Source organism: Anabrus simplex, chromosome 3 (genome assembly GCF_040414725.1).
Source record: "Anabrus simplex isolate iqAnaSimp1 chromosome 3, ASM4041472v1, whole genome shotgun sequence".
Lineage (NCBI taxonomy): Eukaryota > Metazoa > Arthropoda > Insecta > Orthoptera > Tettigoniidae > Anabrus > Anabrus simplex.
In genome coordinates this window covers 13985872-14011305 of record NC_090267.1, presented here as the reverse complement: position 1 = coordinate 14011305, position 25434 = coordinate 13985872, and the positions used below count along the sequence as shown (strand labels likewise).

At 37.2% G+C, this 25434-nt stretch overlaps 1 protein-coding gene across 1 annotated transcript in view; it reads left to right on the top strand.

Moving 5' to 3' along the window:
- Window positions 1-1626: 1626 nt before the first annotated feature.
- The window catches only part of LOC136866941 (uncharacterized), a 66774-nt gene continuing 42966 nt past the window's right edge, over window positions 1627-25434 (top strand). Inside the window, exons 1-2 of the mRNA XM_068226776.1 lie at window positions 1627-1699; window positions 18172-18301. Coding sequence (XP_068082877.1) covers window positions 18236-18301 — 66 coding nt within the window. The 5' untranslated portion in view covers window positions 1627-1699; window positions 18172-18235. The remainder of the gene's footprint in view (window positions 1700-18171; window positions 18302-25434) is intronic.

Below are 25434 nucleotides of genomic sequence, written 5' to 3'. Positions count from 1 at the left end.
CTGCAACTGATAACTACATCCGGTTGAAAAAATAATGAGAGGTGTGTACAAGAAAGCACGAATTAAAGAAGGTGTCTGGGTTATGGTAGATTTTTCTTCTCCATCCACATCGTTAATCAAATCACCCAAATTCCTCAGAGTAATCCTATTTCATTGAAACAGTCATCAGTGTTGGACTATGAATACTTCACAGTAACGTTTCTGAAGTAGGCCCACTGTATGTGCCAACTAAAGTTCAGAGCAGACAAATTTTTAAGTGATCCGAACATGAAAATGTCTGTGAAATTGATAAGGTAAGCGTTGTAGGTGTGGTACACCACCCTAATCTTTTTAGAAGGGGACTCCTGAAAGTCGATGTAAATTTCCACGTATGGTAATATTTTGGAGCATGTTTTGGGTTCACAATTACCTTATTGTATTATTTCTTACTGTTTATGCATTTTTCAGATCTTAGATAACATTTTTAATGGTTTTCAGAATTCCTTTTCACCCCAGTATGGGGTGAATAGGTTTAGACGGGACACTTAAGTATCTGTTCCTATTGACCCCATATTTGGGGTGAATGGGAACACTAATTTTTCAGTCAATATCACATAACTTTTTGTACCAATCTGTTCATTTCATGTACCATAACTAGCTATCTGACCTTATCAACACTGCTACACGCAGAAATTTATTAAATTATCTAAATCAAGAAAACAGCGACAGAAAATACTATAAAACTGTTCCCATTCACCCCATTTTACGGTACCGGTAATGGTGATACAGAACGGGGCAATAAGGAACATATTTAACTTACGGTACCATTATACACCCGAGTAAAAGACCTATACACTCAGACCAAAATTCCACCTCTCAGCACAATTACAGAGCTTAATTCTGTCTTCCTAATGTATAAAATAAAAAGAAACATAATATATCACAACTCTACTTTAATAACCAATTCAGACAACCACAGGTATCAAACAAGACATGCAGATGACTTGGACTTGTATCACATCTACTCTTCAAAATATGGGAATAACAGTCGTAAATTCTCAGCAATTCAAGCATACAACAAACTTCCTGCTGACGTAAAAATTGCCCCTACTTTAATAACTTTCAAACGAAAGGCAAAGGAAAATCTATGGATTAGATACTTCATAGGTGAAATATAAATGTAATGTTTAAAACAAACACTCGCGCCGCTTTGTCAATCCTGTTGCATTGTTACTCACTCGTAGTACTAAGTAGTTTAAGTATCTTAGTATAATTAAGGAACTATTGAATGGTATTTTATTTTTATTTTTTACACTTCCTGTATTGATGTCTCGACTTTTATTGTTTAAGTCACCTGATTATATCATTGTAAGTATTCAGAGTTTGTAGATCCGCCATTGAATATATTATTCATTGTACAATTCCTCTGTATGAGCCTTTGGCTCGTTGGAATTACTTATTGAAATAAATATCTATCTATCTAAAACGCGAACACTATACACGGTTTGATTTCGAAGTGGCGTCGTTGTTGTTCTGAAGTCGTAATTATTATTGCGGCATAATTGTACTTTTTATTGCATTAATTGTATTTCATTACGGAGTCCTGATTTCTTTCATTTAACGCCTTCTCTACAACGTCCATATTGCTGATAAAGTTTCAGTCTCACTTTCTGTCGCCAATTAGCTCATCGTACGGTACCTAGTAGGCTAATAAAGTACGGTAAGCTTAATTTTTCAGTGTTCTTCTTGCGTAATAAGGAAGTCAAATGTTTCTATTTTTCAGCCCACAATCGGCAAACTTCATTAAATTTTATCCAAGGACTGTTCTTAATGTTGTTTTAATTTAGTTTCATTTACCCTGAATTCCCAAACGGTTTGGGCTGCCGGGACATAGTGTTGAATGGTATTGAATTCGACTTGACAAAAGAGTGATTGAATGAGTGGCTATTTTTTCTAGAAAATAGATCTCAGAGAATTTGAGTAGGCGAAGCTTTATAGGACCTTAATGTTTTCTTATATATATCAGTGATATGTGTAAAGAAGTGGAATCGGAGCTAAGGCTTTTTGCAGATAATGTTATTCTGTACACAGTAATAAATAAGTTACAAGACAGTGAGCAACTGCAACGTGACCTCGAAAATGTTGTGAGATGGACAGCAGGCAATGGTATGATGATAAACGGGGTTAAAAGTCAGGTTGTGAGTTTCACAAATAGGAAAAGTCCTCTCAGTTTTAATTATTGCATTCATGGGGTGAAAGTTCGTTTTGGGGATGATTGTAGGTATTTAGGTGTTAATATAAGGAAAGATCGTTATTGGGGTAATCACATAAATATGATTGTAAATAAAGGGTACTGTACAGATCTCTGCGCATGGTTATGACGGTATTTAGGGAATGTAGTAAGGATGTAAAGGAGAGGGCATATACTGGTAAGTCTGGTAAGACCCCAACTAGAGTATGGTTTCACTGTATGGGCTCTCTCCAGGATTTAAAAAAAAAAAAAAAAATAAAAAAAAAAATAAAAAAATAAAAAAAAAAATCCAAGGAAAGCAGATGTATTTGTTTTGGGTGTTGCAAAGTTTGGGCTGTGAATACTTGGGAGAAAGGAGGACTAAGTGGTATCTAATACCAATAAAGTTGATCTGTTATTCGACATCATACATTTTTTCAAGCCAACTCATTCCTGGATGCCAGTGTTTTGCCCCAGTGTGCTAGGTTCCCCACAGTATGCACTAACTATGCATTTTGGTAGGTGTGCTATTTACTAACTGACCTGTATAAATGGATTCAGATTGTGGACAGAGGTAGTTTTACGGCACACCTTCAACTGTACAGTCAATTAATAGTGACTCCTTGTTTATTTTTACATAACATAAGACAAAACAGCCCACCCCGTCAACATCCACGCGTACCAACCACCGTTTATTTTACGTGGGCCCTCCCTATTGCATTGCCACAGGCTTCCGGAGTACCTCTGGCTCAGCCTCAAAGACATTACTGACCTACCGTCGTGCAAGTTGTACTTGCGCCCTGCAATACGTACCCATGGCCAATAGGCAGTAATGCTCGGTCTTTGAATGTTAAAAGCTTAGCGTGAAATAGTGAAAAATCAAATATATACCCTGTTATGACAATCCACATCACATACGTGCGTTAAGCTATTAGCCCCAGGTAAGAATTGCTGGTAAATCTAAAACACGGAACGTAGGTTGAACATTGAAGGTAGAAATTTTCTTCACCAAAAGAAAACGAAAAATAATTCATGTAGTTAAGCGTAAATCCTGCATAACTTCAAGTATTTAATCATAGGAATGCCAGTCTGTTTCAATTAATCAATCATTCACTATTTATAATCCAATTTATGTGGTTGCCCCATTGAAAGTCTTTAACATCCAGGTATTTACAATGATCCCCAAAAGTAACTTTCAACCCATCAATGCAGTAATTAAAACTGAGAGGACTTTACTATCTGTTAAACCCACAACCTGACTTTTAACCTTGGTTAATATCATACCATTGCCTGGTGTCCATCTCACAACATTGTCAAGATCTTTTTGCACTTGCTTACAGTCTTGGAACTTATTTATTACTCTATACAGAATAACATCATCTGCAAAAATCCTTATCTCTGATTCCACTTTTTTACTTGTATCCTTTATATATATAAGAAAACATAAAGGTCCAAGAATACTGCCTTGAGTAATTGCCCTCTTAATTATTACAGGGTCAGGTAAAGCTTTGCCTTCTCTAATTTTCTGAGTTCTATTTTCTAGAAATGTAGCCACCCATTCAGTCACTCTTTTTTTCTAGTCCAATTGGACTCATTTTTGCCAGTAGTCTCCAGTGATCTACCCTGTCAAATATCTTAGATAGTTCAATCACAATACAGTCCATTTGACCTCCTGAATCCAAGTTATCTGGTATATGTTACTTGAATCCTACAAGTTGTGCTTCAGTGGAATAACCTCTCCTAAACCCAAACTGCCTTCTATCGAGCCAGTTATTAATTCTGCAAATATGTCTAATATAATCAAAAAGAATGCTTTCAAAAGCTTACATGCAATGCATATCAAAATGACTGGCCTGTATTTTCAGCTTTATGTCTATCACCCTATCCTTTATATGCATGGGCTACTATAGCAACTCTCCATCATTTGGTATACCTTATTCATGCAAACAATAATCAGATAAGTACTTCAGATATGGTACTATATCACAACCCATTGTCCTTAGTATATCCCCCAAAACCTTATCAATTCCAGCTGCTTTTCTAGTTTTCTAGTATCTTACTGTAAATGTCATTGTTTTCATATGTAAATTTTAATACTTCTTTAGTATTAGTCACCTCCTCTATCCAGACATTATCCTTATAACCAACAATCTTTACATACTGCTGACTGAATACTTCTGACTTCTGAAGATCCTTGCATACACACTCCCCTTGTTCATTAATGATTCCTGGAATGTCCTCCTTGGTACCTGTTTCTGCCATAAAATAGCTATTACTAGTCTTGTATTTTTCACTAAAATTTGTATGACTCCCAATTATGCTTGCTATAATGTTATCCTTAGCTGACTTCTTTGCTAGAATCAATTTCCTAGTAAGTTCCTTCAATTTCACCTTACTTCCACAGCCATTTCTCAATTTCTTTCTAACCCGCACCTCCTTCTTAGCCTCTTTATTTCTTAGTTATAATGTAGTGGATCTTACCATTCCTTAGTTCTTTCAAAGGTACAAACCTATTTTCACATTCCTCAACAATTGCTTTAAACCCATCCCACAGTCTGTTTACAAATTTATTTACCATTTTCCACCAATCATAGTTACTTTTTAAGAACTCCTTCATGCCAGTTTCATCACGCAAATGTTACTGCCTAATAATCCTAATTTTAATAGTTTCCCTTCTTTCACATTTATTTTTAACTACTACAAAACAACTTTGTGATCAATAATACCATCTGTTACATCGGTTTCTCTATAAACTCATCTGCTTTAACCAGCACCACATTCTGAATATTCTTCCCTCTATTTGGTTCCATCACTTTCTGAATCAGATGCCCTTCCCATATTAACTTATTTACCATTTGTTGGCCATGCTTCCTGTCGTTCACATTACCTTCCCAATTGACATTTGGTAAATTGAGATCAGCCACTACAATCACTTCCTTTCCTTATCATTTCCCACATAGCTTATCAAATAATTCTGAATCAGCATCAGCGCTACTCTTTCCTGGTCTGTACACTCCTAAGATATCAAGTTGCTTATTACCTTTAGAGGTGAGCCTTAGACCTAGAATTTCATGTGTGTAATCCTTAATTTTTTTTTTTGTAGCTTGCAAATTCTTCTTTTACCAGGATGAATACTCCCCCTCCCAATATTCCTATCCTATCTTTACAATACACATTCCAGTTCCATGAGAAAATTTCTGCATCCATTATACCATTTCTCAGCCATGATTCAACTCCTGTTACAATATCTGTTAAGTATATATCTGTTAAATTACTTAATTCTATTCCTTTCTTAACAATACCTCTACAGTTCCAGTTCCCTTATCAACGCTCCCTAGGCCATACTGTTTCCCTGAATGTACCTTCCTATAACCCTTCTCAACAAATTTCCTAACTTTTATATGTACCACTGCAGTTTAATTGAAGGCCATCTGAGCGCAGATCCCTATCTCCTGCCCACCCATTAGAATCTAGAAATTTCACTCCCAGTTTCCAACATACCCACTCCATAGTCTTATTTAAATCCCCAATCAACTTCCAATCAGTATCCCTCCTACACAGTATTCCACTGATAACAATCTCTGCTTCCTTAAATTTCACCCGTGCTGCATTTACCAGGTCCCACACATCCCCAACTATTTTGATACTTGTTCCAGGGTTTTCCGTGGAACACAAAGGTGAAAGAAGGTGCCGGGGTGCATGGGTCTAACTACAATGCCAAGAATTGAATTAAAACTTAATCTGAAGGTTATATTTTCAGAACTTCAAACTTAACAATTTTTCATATCAGTATTACAGGTACACATAGCAATTCTTAAAGAAGATTAGGAAAAAATCCAAGATTCAGAACCTTAACACTTTGGGCTTTAAGCCCATAGTTTTACAATTTCCTGAGCTACAAGCTCAAAATTACAAAAGAGCACAAATTATTCAGGGGCAGATATCCCCTTATTCAATAGCACTTGCTCTCCAAAATCTGAATATCCAGCCTTCCAGGGGCACTCTTTATAATTACAAAATTTTGGAAAAGAGCTAACAGGCTCTAAGTTTCTTCTAGCCTATTCCAGGCAATATCAGAAAATTACAATCACTTGCCCATCAAGGCACAACTAACAAATTGAAAGGTAATGTTATACAGGGGTATCTAGTACCCAAACTACAGGGCCTTTGCAGAAAAGAAAAGGTTAAGTAAATGGTCCGAAACACAAACTGAGTGGAGGTGTATGCTTGCACTCCTAGATATGAACACTAAAACAACCTAAAGGGCTCTAGGCCGATGAAACAGGGGCTATTCCCAAACCACTGAGGTGACTCGTATAGAAATTACTTTACCATATTACAGAATGAAAACCAGTTATAAAAACGTAGTCACCTCAAACCAAGATGAAGGGGAGCTCGAGAGGGGAATTCACTCTCTATCCCCGCTGTACAGTTAAAGAGTTTATGAAGTTTTTACATTAGCCGAAAGAAGATTTACATTTTAGAAAACTTGGTTACATAGTTAAAGATTCGGACCTTTCCCTCGGGTTAAACTGCGGAGGTAGCAAGAGAGAAAAGTTATGTGGCCATTACCTTGTAGAAGTTCTAGCAGCTGACGAAAGTGGCCGCCCGCCTCTTGCTTTGACACACACACTCAGTAAGATGACGATCAGTTGGCCAAGAGACGTGAAAAGCCGCAGTTTATAAACCCTCAGGGAAGGTTCGAGATCTTTCACGACTAAACCAGCCATGCCCTCGCAATTTTATTGGTCCATTTCAAAGTTACACTCAGAATTGAAGAAGAAGCCTGTGATAGGTTGAAAATTAATTACAGAAATATTTGTTTGGATAGATTCAAAATTGGCAGAAATAAAAGGGAAATATTGCCAACCCAACAAAAAATAAATACCAGTCAGTTACAAAAACTTAGAAATACAAAACTTCTTTAAATTATAAGTTCGTGCACTTTGCACCAGGGTGCATTATCATAGTTTCTTGGTAGTGTCATCTGTGGAGGCATGTCCAAACTTCTTGATGAATGTCAAACAAAACAAGTAGAAATTCACTCAGGTTAGGCAAGTGCAAAATAACAAAATTACATCATATTTCTGGAGTGACATCTTCTGATTAAAGTTCTAATTTAGTGTAGTTTCAGTTTCACTGTTTTGCCACTAGAGGTGTTCGTTTAGGCGCTGAATTAGAATGTGCGGCGATGGGGTGTACCTCCCGGTACAGTACTTATACCTGCTTGTCTTATGTTGTTAGTACCAATGTGAAACACTACCACCTTCTCCTTTCCCTCCTCCTCTTCTACTTTCCTCAACATCTGCCTCAACCTAATTCCTGGATAACAGTCTATCCTGGTTCCATTTCCTCCACACACTTTCCCCACATGTCTAACAATGGAACCTCCATGACCAGAGCCTCAACTGTACACACCATATTTGTTCCCCTCCCCTCCTGGTCAGTCCTGTCTTTTCTGACAGCTGCAGAAGCTACTTCCACCTCTCTTTTCTCCATCATGTGAACCTGTTCCACCTGTCTTTTCCTATCTACTACACCACATTTCCCTTTCCCCTCCCTCCTACTTCCACACTTCTCAACAACAGTTCCCTGTTCATCGTCTGCCCGCTGTTATTCTACCTGCAGTGACTCGTACCAATTTCTCACAGACACCTGTCTTGAATCCTGATCTTGAATGGAGCCCTTAGCCTGCAATCTCCTTCCACTTAAAGCATAAGGCCACCTGTCTTCTACAATTCTCCCTTTTCTTACCACCCCTCTTTTACACTTACTGTATCTTGTGCATAGTTTCAATGAGGCCTACTTTCCTTCCTGTCCTCCGAGAGAATCCTAATTTTCTCACTCAAACTCTCCAACTCCTCCCTCATACTTCTTCATGCCTGGCCACACCCAGAGTTCCTACACTTGCACTCCTTAGTCATTCCTTATTGAACAATGAGAAGAAAAGGAAAAATAAGATACCTTATTCTGTGAAAATAATGATGAAAGGAAAGACATATTGTCTAGGATAGTTCACAATGATCACATGATAGGCTACTACTACACAACAATACTACTTAGTTGTACAATTTCTTTTCTTACAGCACACTAACAGAATGAAAATTGCTGTTAATTACTGAAGACAGAAAATAATAGACAAGAATTACACAATTCTAAACTGCAGTTAAAACTACCCTAATTAGTACTAGAGAATTCTAGTAAGAGAGTTACCACACATACTACAGATACTATAATACAAAATATTTCACATTAATAGAATAAACACACCAAATTTGAATAAGATACTATAATACACTACAATCATTTTAAACTACAGTCAGGCTACGTTCAGATACTACAATACACTACAGGAATTTTAAACTACGTTCAGGCGTATCCTAATTACAACAGGTTATTACTAAGCACAATCAGAAATGGAAATTACAATTAAAGTTTGAAATTCACAAGATAAGAGAATAAGCAATCTAATTTCTAATAAGTTACTACAATACACTACAATAATTTTTAAACTACGTTTAGATGTATCTTAATTACAAAAGGTTATTACTAAGCACAAATAGAAATTAAAATTTCAATTAGTCCTAAAGTTAGAAATTCGCAAGAACTACTCATGCATTACCAACAAAGTTAAACGCATAGATGGATGAATATTAGTACTACTTTATTCTACTATGCTGTAATAGAAATGAATCTTGCCGTTTGGTAAATGCATGTCTTACTCTATTGGTGAAAAATATCCAATTCCCTGCATGGGAACTCAGAATTTCCATTTGGAATTGCTAGGCGGGCAATAATTCCATTGTGGAGATATATCTCCTGTGTGCAGTTATCAGACTGTGCCTCTTCTGATAAGTTCACCTGCATACACCCCAGCGTCAGTGGGTGGGGTCTGACACATCCCACTCTGATGAGTCTAGTGTCAGACCTAAGACGAAACGCTGGTTGATAGAGCAAACGCCTGAAAAGCCTTACATCTGAAATGCTGAAGTATCGAAAGGGTTATGTCCAATAAACTACACACGAATATTACAGGCAAGATACTACGTAATATACTGTACCTACACTACAATTCTCAACTGAAATATGGTTACGTGATTATTGCAGATGGTGGATTACTATTACTTTCTCTACTCCACAGGATGGAGTATAAAAGTGTCCTTAAATGCTGAAAAATATGAGGTTGTCTACAGTAATTTCTCGAAAATACTTCTGTCAGAACTATACCACAGACTTGAACTGCAATTATTGGGATATAGGAACGTGATTATTATTAGCTAACCGCTCATAAATACTGAAAAATTGAGGGTGTGAAATATAAATTACGTATACTTTAACTGCCTACTCGGAACTACAAATTATCAGAATACAAGAATCATCTGATTTTTATTTATATTTTCTTGATACACGGCACCCTTTGTTCACGACTGTATTACTTGTGCTTATTGTCCTAATGTTTTTTCAGCTTAGTTTTTTTTTTATACAGCTGAAGATGACCACTAAGTTGTCGAAACATGTTCTCTAAGTGTTAATATATATTCAATTTTGCCTGAGGCAAAACATAAAGTATCGATTAAGTGGTTCTTTATATTAACTACTTGATTGTAGCCAAGAATGCAAAATTTGAATACGAAGAGCGACAATACGACGACTGTTAACTATTTCACCAGTGAACTACTGTATATTCTGTTGAAATCCTTTCTCTAAACAAAATTGACAACAGTATCGCGTTATTTAAAGAATTTATTACCATCGTGATAGGTGGAACCGTTGAACTGCTATTCGAAATAACAGTTGAACTTTATTATAAGTTCCAGCTTGTTTGACTTATGATACATTTACTTCAAGTTCTTTATGCCATTTTAAGTTTTTGTGCAAAATACCTACTGTATGTTTCAAGATAATAACTCGAATATGATAAACATGCTCAAGCATCACTCCCACATATCGTGACCCAATAAATTTATTGTGGGGAAAACGAATATTTCCCAGGAAAAACACATGAAAATACTGGGAAAAAATATTTAGGTTACATTTAGGTTATATTTATGTTTTGTAAATCTAAAGAATGCCTATGAGGCATATGACGGAGTACTGAGGGAAGATAAGTTAGCTATAACGAGGAATTGTGGGCTGAATGGTAGATTATTAAAAGATCATAGTTATTTATGTTGACAACTGGAATACAGTGAGAATTGATGGTACAATGAGATATTTGTTTAAGGCAGTTGCAGTGGCTAGATAAGGCTGGATCTTTTCTTCTTTTTTATTGATAGTTTACATCAATCATCTACTGAAATATATTAAGTGGTAGAGAGGGGTTCATTTAGTTTGAAATGTAAGAAGGTGTTTGGCCAATGCTATGACTTGTTCTTAATGACAGACTGTGCTGAATGCCTGTAGTCTAATATGTTGGAACTTGAAAATACATGGAATGAGTATGATATAAAACTTAGTCTTTCCAAGTCATAATAGTAGGGGAGAATACTAAGATAATTGAATATCAGTTTGATCTTTTTGAGTATTTAGGATGTGTAATCTCCCAGGCTGGTGGTTTAGTACTTGAGTAAGATTGACTGAAGGTGCTACAAAGCTTATCGAGTTTGCAGTGCGATTAGCTGAGAGAAGTCAGCTCTCAGAAGAAACTCTTCATCAGTCTGTTTCCAGACTAACCCCAGGATTTCATATTTATAATTTAGGAGAAATTAGAAGTTAGGAATTAACTCAATTGATGAAGCAGCTTAGGTGGAGAGGTCAGGGGACGAATGTACGTTGGGGATAGGTTACATCAATTATGGAGGGTAAGAGATTCAGAAACGATGAAGGAGTCAGTTTTTAAAAGGTGTATGAAACTAAACGAGTCCATGGAGCTGGTTACAAATAAAGGATTGTGGGTGCATATGCTAAATTCACAGAGGATTTTCCGGCTCCATGGCTCTATGGACCGGAATAAACTGCGCCACGATGCATATAACTTGCCTTGGGACAGTATACGTAATTTTCAGAACATAAACTCTAAAGTAAACAAATTCAATTCAATGGTACTGGAAATATTTGATAAGCACGCACCAAAGAAACAGGTAAGAATCACTCGTCATTCATCCGGGTGGCTAACGGCCGAGATAGGATCTGCTATGGCCAGTCGTGACAAACTGTACAGACAATACAAACTGACGCATGACACAGAAGATTTTGAGCGGTACAGGATTATGAGAAACAGAACAAAGCAACTAATTAGGAACTCTAAATATAAATACTTTCAGGAACTGATGAACACTAACAGCCCGAGGCAAAAATGGAGTAAATTACATACGTTAGGTATAGGTAAAACTGTAGAACAATATGTACCAAGCATAACACTAGAGGCTTTAAATGATTATTTCGCACGGCCAAGAAGAGCCTCTACCTCCTTCCCTAAAAGTTCTCTACCCTTGTTTCAACAGCATTCTGTGCATGAGCAATTCTCTTCTAGAAATGTCACTTCGAATGAAGTTAAAGGTGTGATATACTCTATTACATCTAATGCCACAGGTAATGATGACATTCCTATATCGCTGATTAAAGATATCTTGAGAGCTGTTCTGCCAATACTAACACGTATATTTAACTACTGCCTGACAAACAGAGTGTTCCCAGATGTTTGGAAATATGCACTAATTAGACCCATCCCGAAGAGCTCCAAGTTAGATTCTCCTTCAGATTATCATCCAGTATCCATCCTACCACCCCTATCCAAGGTACTTGAACGCCTAGTTCACACACAAGTTACTGAATACCTTACCAAGCATTCCCTCCTCAATCCCTTCCAATCCTGCTTCAGGAAAGGACATAGCACTGCGACAGCTTTACTACGAGTGACAGATGATATTAGACGTGCAATGGACCAACGGGACGTGACTGTACTGACATTATTAGACCTCAGCAGTGCCTTTGACACTGTCAACCCTCAGTTACTACTGCGCAAACTTCGAGAACTAAATTTTAATAGTGTGTCGCTTTGGTTCTTTTCCTCTTACCTTGAAAATCGCCGGCAACGTGTGACAGTGGGAAATATGACTTCAGGGTGGCAAAGTAAGACCCTTGGTGTCCCTCAGGCGTCGGTCCTGGGGCCACTGTTATTTATCATCCAAATTAATGATATATCGAAAGCTCTTAAATTCTGCAACGTGCAAGTGTACGCAGATGATGTACAAATTTACTGTCATTCAAAACCGAGTGATATTGATACTGCAATTACTAAAATAAATTCCGATTTAAAACATCTTAGTGACTATGCAAATGAAGACAGTTTATTAATAAACCCGAATAAAACTCAAGTTATTAATATTGGTACCAGTAAAAACCTATATTTCTTTAAGCAACGGAACATCTCTCCAATAATTTTAAACAATAAAATCATACCCTACTCTACTTCAGTGACTAACTTAGGAATTATTATGACTGAGACCCTAAATTGGACTCAACAGGTGATAAGCACATGTAATACAGTACACAAATGCTTATATCCTCTGAAGCGATTCTGCAATGCATTCTCGGTTCGACTTAAAGTACAACTAATTCACTCTCTTTTACTACCTATACTTTACTATTGTGACACTGTGTTGACCGAAATTACCTGCGACAGTAACAAGAAACTCGACCGGAGCCTTAACAGCTGCGTAAGATATATATATAATCTGCAATATGATGCTCACATATCACCATATTATAAGGAATTGTCGTGGCTTCGAGTGCACCAGCGCCGTGAATTTCACATGTTATCACTTCTGCACAAAATACTTTCCACTAATACTCCCAACTATCTTTCTTCACCTTTTTCTTACCTCTCTTCATATCATGACCATAATACGAGATCTGGCTCCTCTCTTACCATACCTGTAAACCGCACTGCTGCTTACAACCGCTCCGTTATAATCTCTGCATCCAGGGCATGGAATTTGCTACCTGCAAACATTAGGGATAATCCCTCTCATCGCAAGTTTAAAGTGGGGTGCCGCGAGTATTTGTTGAGTAGATCCTGCTGACTTGCTGGATAATTGTTGAGTGAATGAAAGAATGAATGGGATGAATGAACGGATTATTGCAGTGTATTTTACTTTGTGTATTTTAAAATTAAGGATTCTTTTGTTGTCATTTTAAATATTATTACTATTGTTTTTGCTATTAATATTATTTGTTTTATTTGTATTTGTAAGTACTGTATAAGTTATATACATGTATACTCGTCTAGTGGTTAAGTGTAAGAGAGGGCCTTGAGCCCTAACTTCGCCATCAATAAAGGCATTATCTATCTATCTATCTATCTATCTATCTATCTATCTATCTATCTATCTATCTATCTAAATGGTTACCATGCTGGCTTTTGGTGAGATGGGTCTTGGGTTCGATTCCCAGCAGGGTCGGGAATCTTAACCATTGTTGGTTAACTTTGCTGGCACGGGGGCTGGGTGTATGTGTCGTCTTCATCATCATTTCATCCCCATCACGATATGTAGGTCGCCTATGGACGTCAAATCAAAAGACCTGCACCTGGCGAGCCGAACATGTCCTCGGATAATCCCGGCACTAAAAGCCATATGCCATTTCATTTCACAGAGGCTTGCTGAGTGATTGCTGTGAGGTATAACAGTCTATCATGAAGATGAATGTATTAGGAATATTTCTAGGGGCAGATTGGTCTCTGGTAAGCACAAGGGAGGGATCTTTCCTGTCTGTTACTTCATGTATCATTTCAGAAAATTATTGCATATTTTCTTCATTGCTTAATACTGTACCCTTTCACAGCATGATGTAGCGGTGATCCTCTCGTAGACTCTGCCTTGGCTGCTGTAAAATACTGCACACGTAGAAACATACCTCAGGGGTGGTACATCCATCATTCTCTTTCTCATGGTCCAAGGGGTTGCTACGAGTCAAGCTAATCTACAATAACGTTGTCCAGGCTGGATTATAACCAAATAGATTTATTGACTTATATAAAAGAGTGAAGTTAAATGAAAATGAAATTTAATTGAAACTGTAGAAAAATGAAATTGAATTGAAATAAGCTGTAAAAGAGTAAATACAGCTTTTTAACGATGACTGTTAATAGTGTAGAAAATAACCTCAACTTAATAAAATATCAAAATTATAACCTAACTATACGCATTATGATAACGACAAAATCAAATCAAGTACTTAATTACAAACAAATTAAAAAGTTTAAAAAGTTGTGTCAAGATTCTAAACAAAAATTGTTCCTCAACCATTACTTTCAAATTAGATAGTCATTCGCAGTTGTATTGAAACTCACTGAAAGTTGTTAGATAACCTAGCATTGCAGACTGTTAGTTTTTCAAAATCATTTCACTTATGAACACACATATTCTTGCTTCTTTATCATAAATGGTGTTATTTTTACACCTTATTAGTACACTGTTATAGACAGAAGGCTTTGTATTGCCTTTCATGGCCACCTTTTAAATATAGAAACAAACTACAGATTAACATTATTTATCAGCCATGAAAATTGACTTTAGTTACACCACTGTGAGTCATTAGACACTTTGGAATTAAATTTACATTTGTTCTGACGTTTATCAATTGAAGTTGCCTTTGTTTATGTTTTGAAGTAACACTGCTGACCTCTCCTAAACCATCATTCTAATTACACAGCAGTCGGATATACAATGAATCGCTGAGAACCATTGACTTTAAAGACTATGCTGTCAATTCCCTGCAAAGTGCTGTTTAAGAAGAGTCCTTACACCTCTTCATGTACATTGAATTCCTTCTTTCTCAGTTCATCGGCAACGAAGGATCTGATCTGGTGGTGCCTCGTGTTTCTTAGGAGCTCCCCGCATCTGCAGAATCTGAGAACATGACCAAGAGTTTATTTCTGTCTGTGGCAATGCCGACTAAGTTTGTTGTCCAGGGATATGCCTGGCACCAAGAGCACCACAGAAACATTAGCAGTCATCTTTATAGCCTTACGTTGTTTGTATTTCAGGTATGATTCTGTTATATGTTCTCCTTTATAGACAGATAGTAAACGTATTTATTCATAAATAAGATTCAACAGATTCAAGAACTTAACAGTTATTTAAGAAGATCTTGAGAATTGTCATGAAGTACTTTCAGAGATAACTGACAGGTAAGCCTTGTTTCGGACGATCTTTGGCAGCATGTTTCAAGGCAGTCTACTCAAGCTTCACGTCTCAGACACACTGGCTAGAACGTGCTGGAAAGTGGTGGTTCTCTGGAGTTTCTGGGTGGCATTATGTGGGGCCACCGCATGCCATTCCTAGTCATGCAGGGCAATGTCTCAGTTGCAAGATGAGGAGATGACATTGCCTAGCCCATAGTGACACTGTATTAGCTGCATTTCAGGGAAGATTAATGGATGATCATGCGCAGATCCATCATGCGGTTCTTGTTAATCTATTGCATTGTGATCACGATATCACTTGACATATTGTGGCCGCCATGCTGGCCGGACATGAACCCAAACGAACATGCCTGGGATAAATTAATGAAGGCTGTGTATGGACGTTGTGACTGACCTACTACTCTGCGAAGTATTCTCTGAATCATCATTGACAAGTGGGTCGATTTTGACCATTACCTTGATGAACTTACGGAGATTTTGCCAGCACAAATTTGGCTCTGCAAGCAGACAAGTTACCTGGTATTAAGGTTTCTGGGGTGTTTTCATCTTTCATCTCAGATGATTCAAGACATCTTTTGATATGTGTAATGTATTATTATTCATATTTTGTTATTATATAAGTTGTAACATTCTCTTAAAAACTTATTACAATAATTTGTTGTTTATTTTGAAGAATAGAGAATGATAATTTTAATAAGGAATTCCATGATTCAATTTCAAGCTTATAATGTTGGTCATAATAATGACGTGCTATTAATTCTTGTGTGTGATTTAAAAGCTATGATCTCAGTGCTTATTTGTGTTTTACTTCCTTGGCTACAAAAGTGTTTTCATAGTAATATTTCAGGTTTTCAAATCTTGCAAGATATTTTGTTTAGGTTATCTGTAAGATTGTCGGTATCTCTGCACAATTTCTTGGTGTATGAGTGTGATTCTGGATTTTCTTTTGTGACATACCATTACCTCACTGCTGTTTTATCCAGTTGACAGCCTATAATATTCTGTTTATGTGTGACATCATACAAATTGGTTGGCATGAATTTCCACTCAAGAGACACTCTGCTTTTTAAAAGTATCTTCTCACTTCAGGCATGTTTCTGTATTACATTCTTTAAAAATAATTTGTTTGGTTCTTCTTAAGATGGAAGCTACACTTTTTAGTGTGGGCTTGCACAGAACATTTTTATATCTGCCAAATACAAGATACAAATTTATAAAATAGTGGGACAGATCCAGCATTATACAAGATGGGCAAAGTGAAGCACTGATATGGGATTGATCATTGTGAATGAACATCAGAGAAGACGCAGCACTGTGCTCAATTTATCAAACTGTGAGACGTGCAGCTCTGCCTGAGGGATAGCAGCATTAGCATTTTTAGTGTTCTGCTGTAGCTCTTCCAGTGTGTGAGGATTATTGGAGTGCACCTGACCCTTCAATTTGCCATACAGATAAAAATCACAGGGAGAGAGATCAGACGATCTGCTGATTGTCCTCTCCTCACCGAACACCTCATGCACTCGTGACAAGGTTGTCGAGGCGAGTGTGCTGTTGCTCCATCTTCTGTGAGTTGATCCACATAAACTGTGTCAGGACATACCGGTGAAGTAATCATGTTAATAAATACATCTGTTCCTCTCGCTCACTCACACATATTGACACAGCGACATTCTCAGGACAGAACATGCAGACATGTGACAACTGATTGGTGCATCAAAATCACAGTTCCCAGCATTTCCTTTGATGGACAGTTCTCCTGTTCATTAACAAGTGTCAAATACTCGTCAGTCTGGTAGCTAGTCTCTGTGCCAGTTTTATTTTGCCCGCCCAGTATAATGATGTGCTCTAAATAGTCGACAACCCCACAGCCTATTGGTCTCCTGACTGCCTCAGTTCCCACACAGATGTGGGCATTGCAAATGTTCTATCTGCATGTGCAAAGATAAAATGAGCTGGTAGCCCTGTTTTATAAATTTTTACCTTGTAAGAGATTCAAGAACTTAAAGGTTATTTTTACACTGAGTGTGGAGCATGGCACTGTATAGCTCAGAAGGATACATCAGGTAGCAAGAAAGGAGATAGTGTGTGAAGTTGTTGAGTGGAGAATGACTTGGGAAAATGTGATCCTATGAAGAAAAATTTGATAGGATACATTCTAAGATATTCTGTATTTCTTTGGGTGGTTTTATAGAAAATGTAGAGGATAAGGAAATTGAACAATAATGCAGGCAAAATATATGTAGGATGTTTTGGTTATGTGGAAATGTTGATGTTATTACAGGATGTCAAGGAGAGCTGGTATAGAGACTCAGGTGCTGGTGAGACAAACATGTGATTTAGTGACTGGAATTTCATTAAGTTGGTTGCACTTCAAATCTGACGAATGTATGTGGGGTTTCTGAAAGTTAATGCCATATCCCTCTGGTTAGTGTTCCATATAAACTGTATCTCCTTTTGCCATGATCACAGTATTAGCAGTTTAGTAATACTGGAAGTTCTATATCTAGGATGATGATAGTGGAGGTCCAGTGGATCCAGAGCTGCACAACCTTTTTGTGTACTGGGCCACTGGTGCAGGTACTGGTTTCTGATAATAATAATAATAATAACTAAATAATAACTAATAACTAATAATAACTAATTTTTATTATTATTATTATTATTATTATTATTATTATTATTATTATTATTATTATTATTATTATTATTATTATTATTATTATTTAGAAACACATAGAAGAGTCATGTAAAACTGTAAGTCCTAGCCTGTAGTGACATGAACTACACAATAATATTTTTCTGGCTTGTGTTTCAGTGCAAGGTCAGTGGAGGTAATTTACAAATATAGCACCTTCTAAATATTTTATTTGCTGTGTGGAATGGACCTGGAAGTAGTGGTCAAGAAGGAAATTGTCTGGCCTGAGGAAATACCAAACACTCCACTAGTAAGTATCATTCCAGATGACTTCATAGTAATTAGAATGTAATCCATGGAAGTTGAATTAGTGTTGCTGGTTACTCTTAGTATACCTCATCCCAACGGAAACACTGCAATGAGGACCGAGTTTCAGAGACAAAGTTTGCACAAGAAGCGAGTTTCTCAGCACTTTTATTTGAATTTAGTCATACTACATTATACACCAGAGCTGTCCAACCTTCTGAGCCACTGGTGCAGGCACTGGTTTGTGATGATGATGATGATAATAATAATAATAATAATAATAATAATAATACCAGTAATAATAATAATATACAAACATGTAAGTCAATATGGACTACACATTTAACCCCTCAGCGCCGACCTCTATACGTGGTATAGACCCTCTTTTCTTCCGTAGCCGCCGACCTCTATACGTCGTATAGACCCATACATGGTTTCACATTTACGACTATAGGGCGAAGAGTTTTGTAGTTATTGATATGCAAATTGTTTTGTTTCCAAGAAGACATTTTCAGGTTTATCAGTGTTGTAAATAAGAATTTAAAATCGTTATAATGTAGTTGTTTTTGCAAGGTTAATTATTTGTCAAGTAAGTCTGAGCACTAATTTCTGCTTTTTTAAAAAGTCTGTTTGTTTCATTCTTTCCCACAGAAGAAAATAAAGAAATGATGATCTGAGAAGTTTGTCTTTTCGCGTGATATTCTTTGCTCTACTTGTACATTGGGAGTGCGGTTTATTTATTATATTCGTCTTTATTTCTCAGCTCGTAATATTTTCGTAACTCTCCACGAGCGCTCTGTGTAGGCAACAGCAAGTGCTGCTTTCTGTCATACAATACGAGAGCCAGTTGTTCATGGTACATATCTCGCTTGAAAGACTATGTCTCGACTTTTCATATGAAATATGTATCGAGTTGATTTGTTTCGCATACACTAAGTGTTATTCCCCTCATTCAGTTTCGTCCTGCTGCTTTCAGTCTCGCTGCAGCTTTATCAGTCCGTGTGGCGCGCCACGCTCAGCCGTGGTTTGACTGACAGTAACGTGCTTGGAATATTGTATAATTCAGATGAACGTTTAGTCGGAAGTAGTAATGACAGTATTAGCAGCACTGATAATGAAATAGATGATGTAGCAGTGGTAAATTATGAGAGTGACGATGAGGAGGAAACAGTACTTGGAAATTTCGTGTAGGAGACTACTGATAATTATACATGTCAAAGGGAAGTTTTCAACAGTGAATTATGATTCCTAACTTCTCTAATAATATTCACACATGTCACAGAGACAAATATTGAGCAATTAGGGGTACCTTATTGGAGCAGCTGGTGAAAGGTTTGTTTACAAAATACGCTCGCTCGGGCGGGAAAAGAAATATTCAGGGCCGGCGCGCATCAAATAATACAGTTCCAAGGTTGCAGAAAAGACATTTTATCAGGAAATTAGCACCGAAGAGTGAGAAATCCAAACCTCAGAGACGTTGTATCGTGTGTTAAAAACACGATGAAAAGAAGACATCAGTGTACTGCTGCCAGGAGTGTGACTTGGGTCCCTGTCTCGAAGAGTGCTTCGAACTCTATCACTCGGAACTAAATTACTAAGGAAATGTGAAACAGTTATGTAATTATCTGCACGTACTTAGTTCTGTCATAAGGAATTCCAAGTTTCGTAAATATCGGGCTACTCTTATAATTGTAGTAACGTTGTAAGTGAATCAAAGTATTTCAGTCGCGCGTAGTTGAAATCTCATCCGGCCGCGGGGTAGGAAGCTCTTTAAATGGCTGCGACGCTGAGGGGTTAAAACATATCGTTCATAAGTAATTAGTGTGAAATCTGGCACTGCATGTTTGCTGCAAGTACAGAAATATTTGCTGTACCTTCTAAAGATATGTGCTTACCTTCCATCACCTGCAACCAATATTTCTTCTGAGAGTCCATTTCTCACTCTCCCTCTGACTATCTATATGTTTAAATTTGACTTCCACCCATATCTAAATAACTGACTCATTACTTCTACCATCACATTCCTGCCAGTTTGTTCTTCTTTCCCCTCTCCCCTGTCTATACTTTTACGCTGAATGGCTTGTCTCTTCTTCATAATCAGATATATATTGCTTCTCTTCTACCTTCTGGATCCATAGTATTATGCCAAGCCTGAGGAGAGAAGTGCTAATACCAAGCAAGTTGCTGTGCAGTTTGGGTCTCGTAGCTATCAGCTTTCATTCAGGTTGATAGTGGGTTCAAACCCCACTGCCGGCAGCCCTGAAGATAGTTGTTCATGGTTTCCCATTTTCACACCAGCCAAATGTTGGGGCTATACCTCAGTTTAGGCAATGGGCACTTTGTTTTACACTCCTAGCCATTTCCTATCCGTCATCGCCGTAAGACCTATCTGTGTTGGTGTAACGAAAATCAGAAGTGCTAATCTACCACGAAGTTTGTGATCTTCACTGTGTTTTTGGATTCTGCCTCCATGTTCTGTTGTTTCAACTTTGCCTATTGCCTTACTTCAGTAAGGAGGGAAGAAAGATTATCTTTCTAAAGATTATTTTCCTCTTTTATTGAAGCTGTTTCTCCATAATGTTCCCATTATTTTGGAATGCATTCTGATTCATTGAAATTCATGGTGAGGCCTTCCATAATCTCTGCTTTATTACTTTGAAGATAATGGTTTTTGTGATGTATTGAATTAAATTATCTGATATTTCACACAATAAGTCCTTTTTATTCTTCACTCAAAACTTAAATTATTCTTATGGGTGTGGCTCAAGTTATACTTGTCATGTCAGATCCAGTGGTGTGTGTCTTTATATATGAGCATTTTTTTTCATATTCTATACACCCTTACAAGTAATAATAGCAACATTCACAAATTTACACTTTTCTGTCTGTTTTTTTTTTTTTTTTTGCTAGTTGCTTTACGTCGCACCGACACAGATACGTCTTATGGCGATGATGGGGCAGGAAAGGGCTAGGAGTGGGAAGGAAGTGACCGTGCCCTCAATTAAGTTCAGCCCCAGCATTTGCCTGGTGTGAAAATGGGAAACCACACACGGAAAACCATTTTTAGGGCTGCCGACAGTGGGGTTCAAACCTACTATCTCCTGAATACTGGATACTGGCCGCACTTAAGCGACTGCTGCTATCAAGATTCGGTTTTTCTGTGTGTAATGTGTCAACTTGTTGCCTGTGAACTGACTTAAACATGATTTTGGTATCCACTATTTAAGGTGATGATGTTTCATATATGTGCTGTGTTAGCAACACTTCATGAGTTAATGCATTGTTTACTGTACACTCATTTCACTAGTTTGCTTAACTTTCTCTTTATATCTTTGTTTCGGTTATTTTATATTTTCTTCTTGTTAAATTATCAAAGTGGGAGAAGTCTAGTTTTAGGATAACTATTTGGGAACTTATTTATGTCCACAAACAATCACATAAATAGGATTCTTTTGAGGTTTTTTGTATCTACTTTTTAAAATTCATATCTGAATATATGTTATATTAAATGCAAATTATTATTCAATGTATATTTTTGACATTTTGCATGGTTCCTTTTAAATTATTTTAATTTTTTAATATTGATTAGTCTATAAATATAGCCTGCAAAGTATATGAATCTCTTGACATTATTGTATTATTGCAACTTATAATTAGATTCCTAAGGTCTGCTAAAGATTGTGAATTTACCTGCCTGGATTCAGCTAGGCACATTGTTTTAATCTTTGCTGTAATTCACATCTGAAGCCAAGACTTCTGTTTAGGTATTCATATTCCATGCCATTTGAATAGATTAAGTAATTCCCATAACAAATCCTGTCTCCTTGGGGAAGCTGCATACCTTGAATGGTTTCTTCTGATGTTGCTACGTAACTTAAAAAGTATTCAATGATTGTTATGCTATATTCATCTTCATATTTAAATACACGCTCTTCCTGGCCATAAATTTGTACTATCCATGCAACCCTTCCTCACCGGGCCCCATGCTTTAAACTGTTATTCATGCATGTATCCTTAAACTTTCTCTGCAAGCTCACTCTGTGTTTTGTTTTATATAACCGTTAACTTTCTGTGATCTGTCTCAGATCTGTTTCCATCAGTTGCTATGAACTTGGTCCTCATTGTTTTTATTGACGTGCCATTTAGATTCACTATTCAAGTTCTGCTAGTTAAATTTGGTCCTGTGAAGGATTGATACTGCAAATTTGTTCTTTGAAGGTCGTGTGTGATATTTGCCTTAGTTCACAATTATCTGTTTACTCTAAGGTACGATGTTTGATTCACTATTAATTGTTACTATATTCCTTGAGTAAACACCAAGCAGAACCATTGCAAGCTGGATCAGGCTGCTTATAATGCAGCATCCAGTTGTGAGTCTGTCTGACAGGATCATATTTTATTTTTGAAGATGTATCTTGAGGAGTCTTTGCACAGATATGTGGAACTAAAGCACAAATATATATTCTTAGAGACCCACTATGAATGTTAGATCCTATTTTAGGGGCCATTAAAGCACAGAAATTACTACATGCATAAAGGTGTATTACAATATAGTGGGTAGTTATTGACTTTGCAATATTGATGTCATGCCATTTTCACTGTTCCTTCTCCTGAGTTCACCGTTGTCTGGCCACCATGCTGTCTAACAATGTAAGAAATGGATAGTTGTCTAACCATGATGTGGGCAAACATTACTAGTCATTATCACTCTTCCAGGGGGACTATAGACCCCCTAGTGAGCTTTGATGGTTGCTACTGCTGTCACAGTTTAGGTAACATTGTACTTATAACTGCAACTGAAGAGTTATTGAGCCAGTTCTTAGGTCTACATGTAGACAGCCCTTATCTTACTTACAGGCTCTGGTCTTGACTCCCAGTCAGTTCAAATATCTTCAACCTGTATGTGAGAGCTGGTTTGAGATTTATTCAGTCTACATGAGAACAGATGAGCTGTCTGGTAGGAATATAGCTGGCTTGATGTAAACTGAAGGCCATCAGGCTGGACAGCCTTCATTTGATAAGCCAGAGCCTGTAATTGCTGTAGCACCATGTAGTTTGTTCTTTCTGTTTGCTGAAAATTATGATAGTGATATTTAGATTATTTTTATGACAAAATTATGGATGGTGACTGATTAGGTTGTGTCCACTTAAAACACTGTGTGTGACTGAAATTACAAAATGCACATCGTGTCCACCATTGCAGTATCCTTCTATCTAATCTTTTTCGTCACCATACAACCTATCTGTGTCAGTGCGATGTAAAGCCACTTGTAAAAATAAATCTAATCTTAAACTTCTTTGGCACCAAACTGCTTGATGTTTCTTAGTTCGTTGTTATGGGTAGTATTGGCACATGTTTGGGTGATGGTTTAGTCTCTCTTAGTCTGGTGCTTGGCTGGACAGTGTGACATTGATGTTTAATTTTGATTATTGTGTTTTCTAAACCAGTAATCGTTTTATGGATCTGTGCGGTATTGAATGGAAATTATGCCCGACAAGGCAAGTTGAGGCTGCTCATTCTGTCACATTACCTAGTGGTAATATATAAATGGTGTATTTAATATGTCCCCTTATGTGGAAAAATCACAAGCAGTATTGCAGGGTGCCTTAGGAGGAGATTGACAGTGCTGCATCCAATCCACCATGAGAATTCCCTGTCTGGGTAACAACGTACTTCTGTATACTAGTAAGGAGATCCATCTTTATAGAATATGAAATTCCCAGAACCCTCTTTCAGTTCATAGGTTACGAATTTCATTATGGTCCATATTGACAATTGATCACTATCAAAGGGTAGAGAAAGGTCCACCTATTCAATACCATTATCTTATCCCTTTCCACTCACTGGTTGAGAAATTTTATTTTCAGCCCACTCGCTTTCATTTGTGTCAAAAATATGTGAAACTTATTTATTGCTTATGAACTCATAGAACAGTATAAATAATTTATTAATACACTTATGCTTAAGACTTACTGAGTTTTATAGTTTTTCAGTGTGTGGAACCTTTTGAAACAAACACCGGGATGCAGAGCTGGATTATTTGAGACCCACATGCAACATCCAAAAAATCTGCATAAATCTTTCTTGTGTAAAAACATCGCAAAAAAATGGCTCATATGTGACCCATTGCTAGGAGAATATTCTTATAAGTAGGTAAACTGACAAGTCCCATGTTGAGAATAACACCAATAAACACTAAAATTTCAGTAAATGTCACCTTTGTCCATTTCCTCCATGTAGACCAAGGCTTCTTTGTAGGCGTCAGTTTATGAATTTTCTCCTCAGCGTAATTATTAGTTTCATTGGCTATACCCTGAATAACATTTTTTTTTTAAACAAGCTAAAATATTCCAGTGATCTTGCATCAACTGGTAGATTGACGTCCTTTAATCCTGTTTGTCTGGAGAAAAGGTGTTCAATTGGCCCGCCATTGTCATCCGAAACATTCTGCCATAGCATAGCACTTGCATCAATGTTTGCATCCATATCACTTTCATCACCTGAGGATTGCTCAACCACTGATTCACCAGCACTAAAGTCAGAAATGTCTGATAAATCACTGTCACTATTCAGTACTGTATTCTCAATGTTTCTGCCGGAAATACACATACTTTTATCCTTCTGTAACTGACGCAATCTACTTGTTGATGCCATGACAGCTGGACTGGCACGCAGCGAGAGTTGGGCTACATACGCTGCATGGAATATCTAGCTCTACTGAAAGAAAGATTACTTGTAGATGTACTGAAGTTCGACAAGAAAGTTCAGGACACATGCAGCTACCATTTTGCATAGGCATTTGTCGAAATGGCTCAACATTAATGTTTTCAAGCAGTCAGATATTCTGTGTTGAGCTGTGCTGGACATCTGATTTTTGAAGTGGAGAGCGAGTGTCGAACAGACCTCGACATTCAACTGGAAGGGATTAAGATAGTATCTAAGCTAATGGTATTGAATAGGTGGACCTTTCTCTACTCTTTCAGTTGTCAAAATAACTCCAACATATTTTAAAGGGATGTCTGTCATCTTATTTTTGTATCTTTTGGTGGGGGTTAATAGTTCTGGACCTGCATTAGAGAAGTTGACGTTACTGCAGAAGTATTTCCTCCAGCCTCAATCTGCATGGCTAACATTCA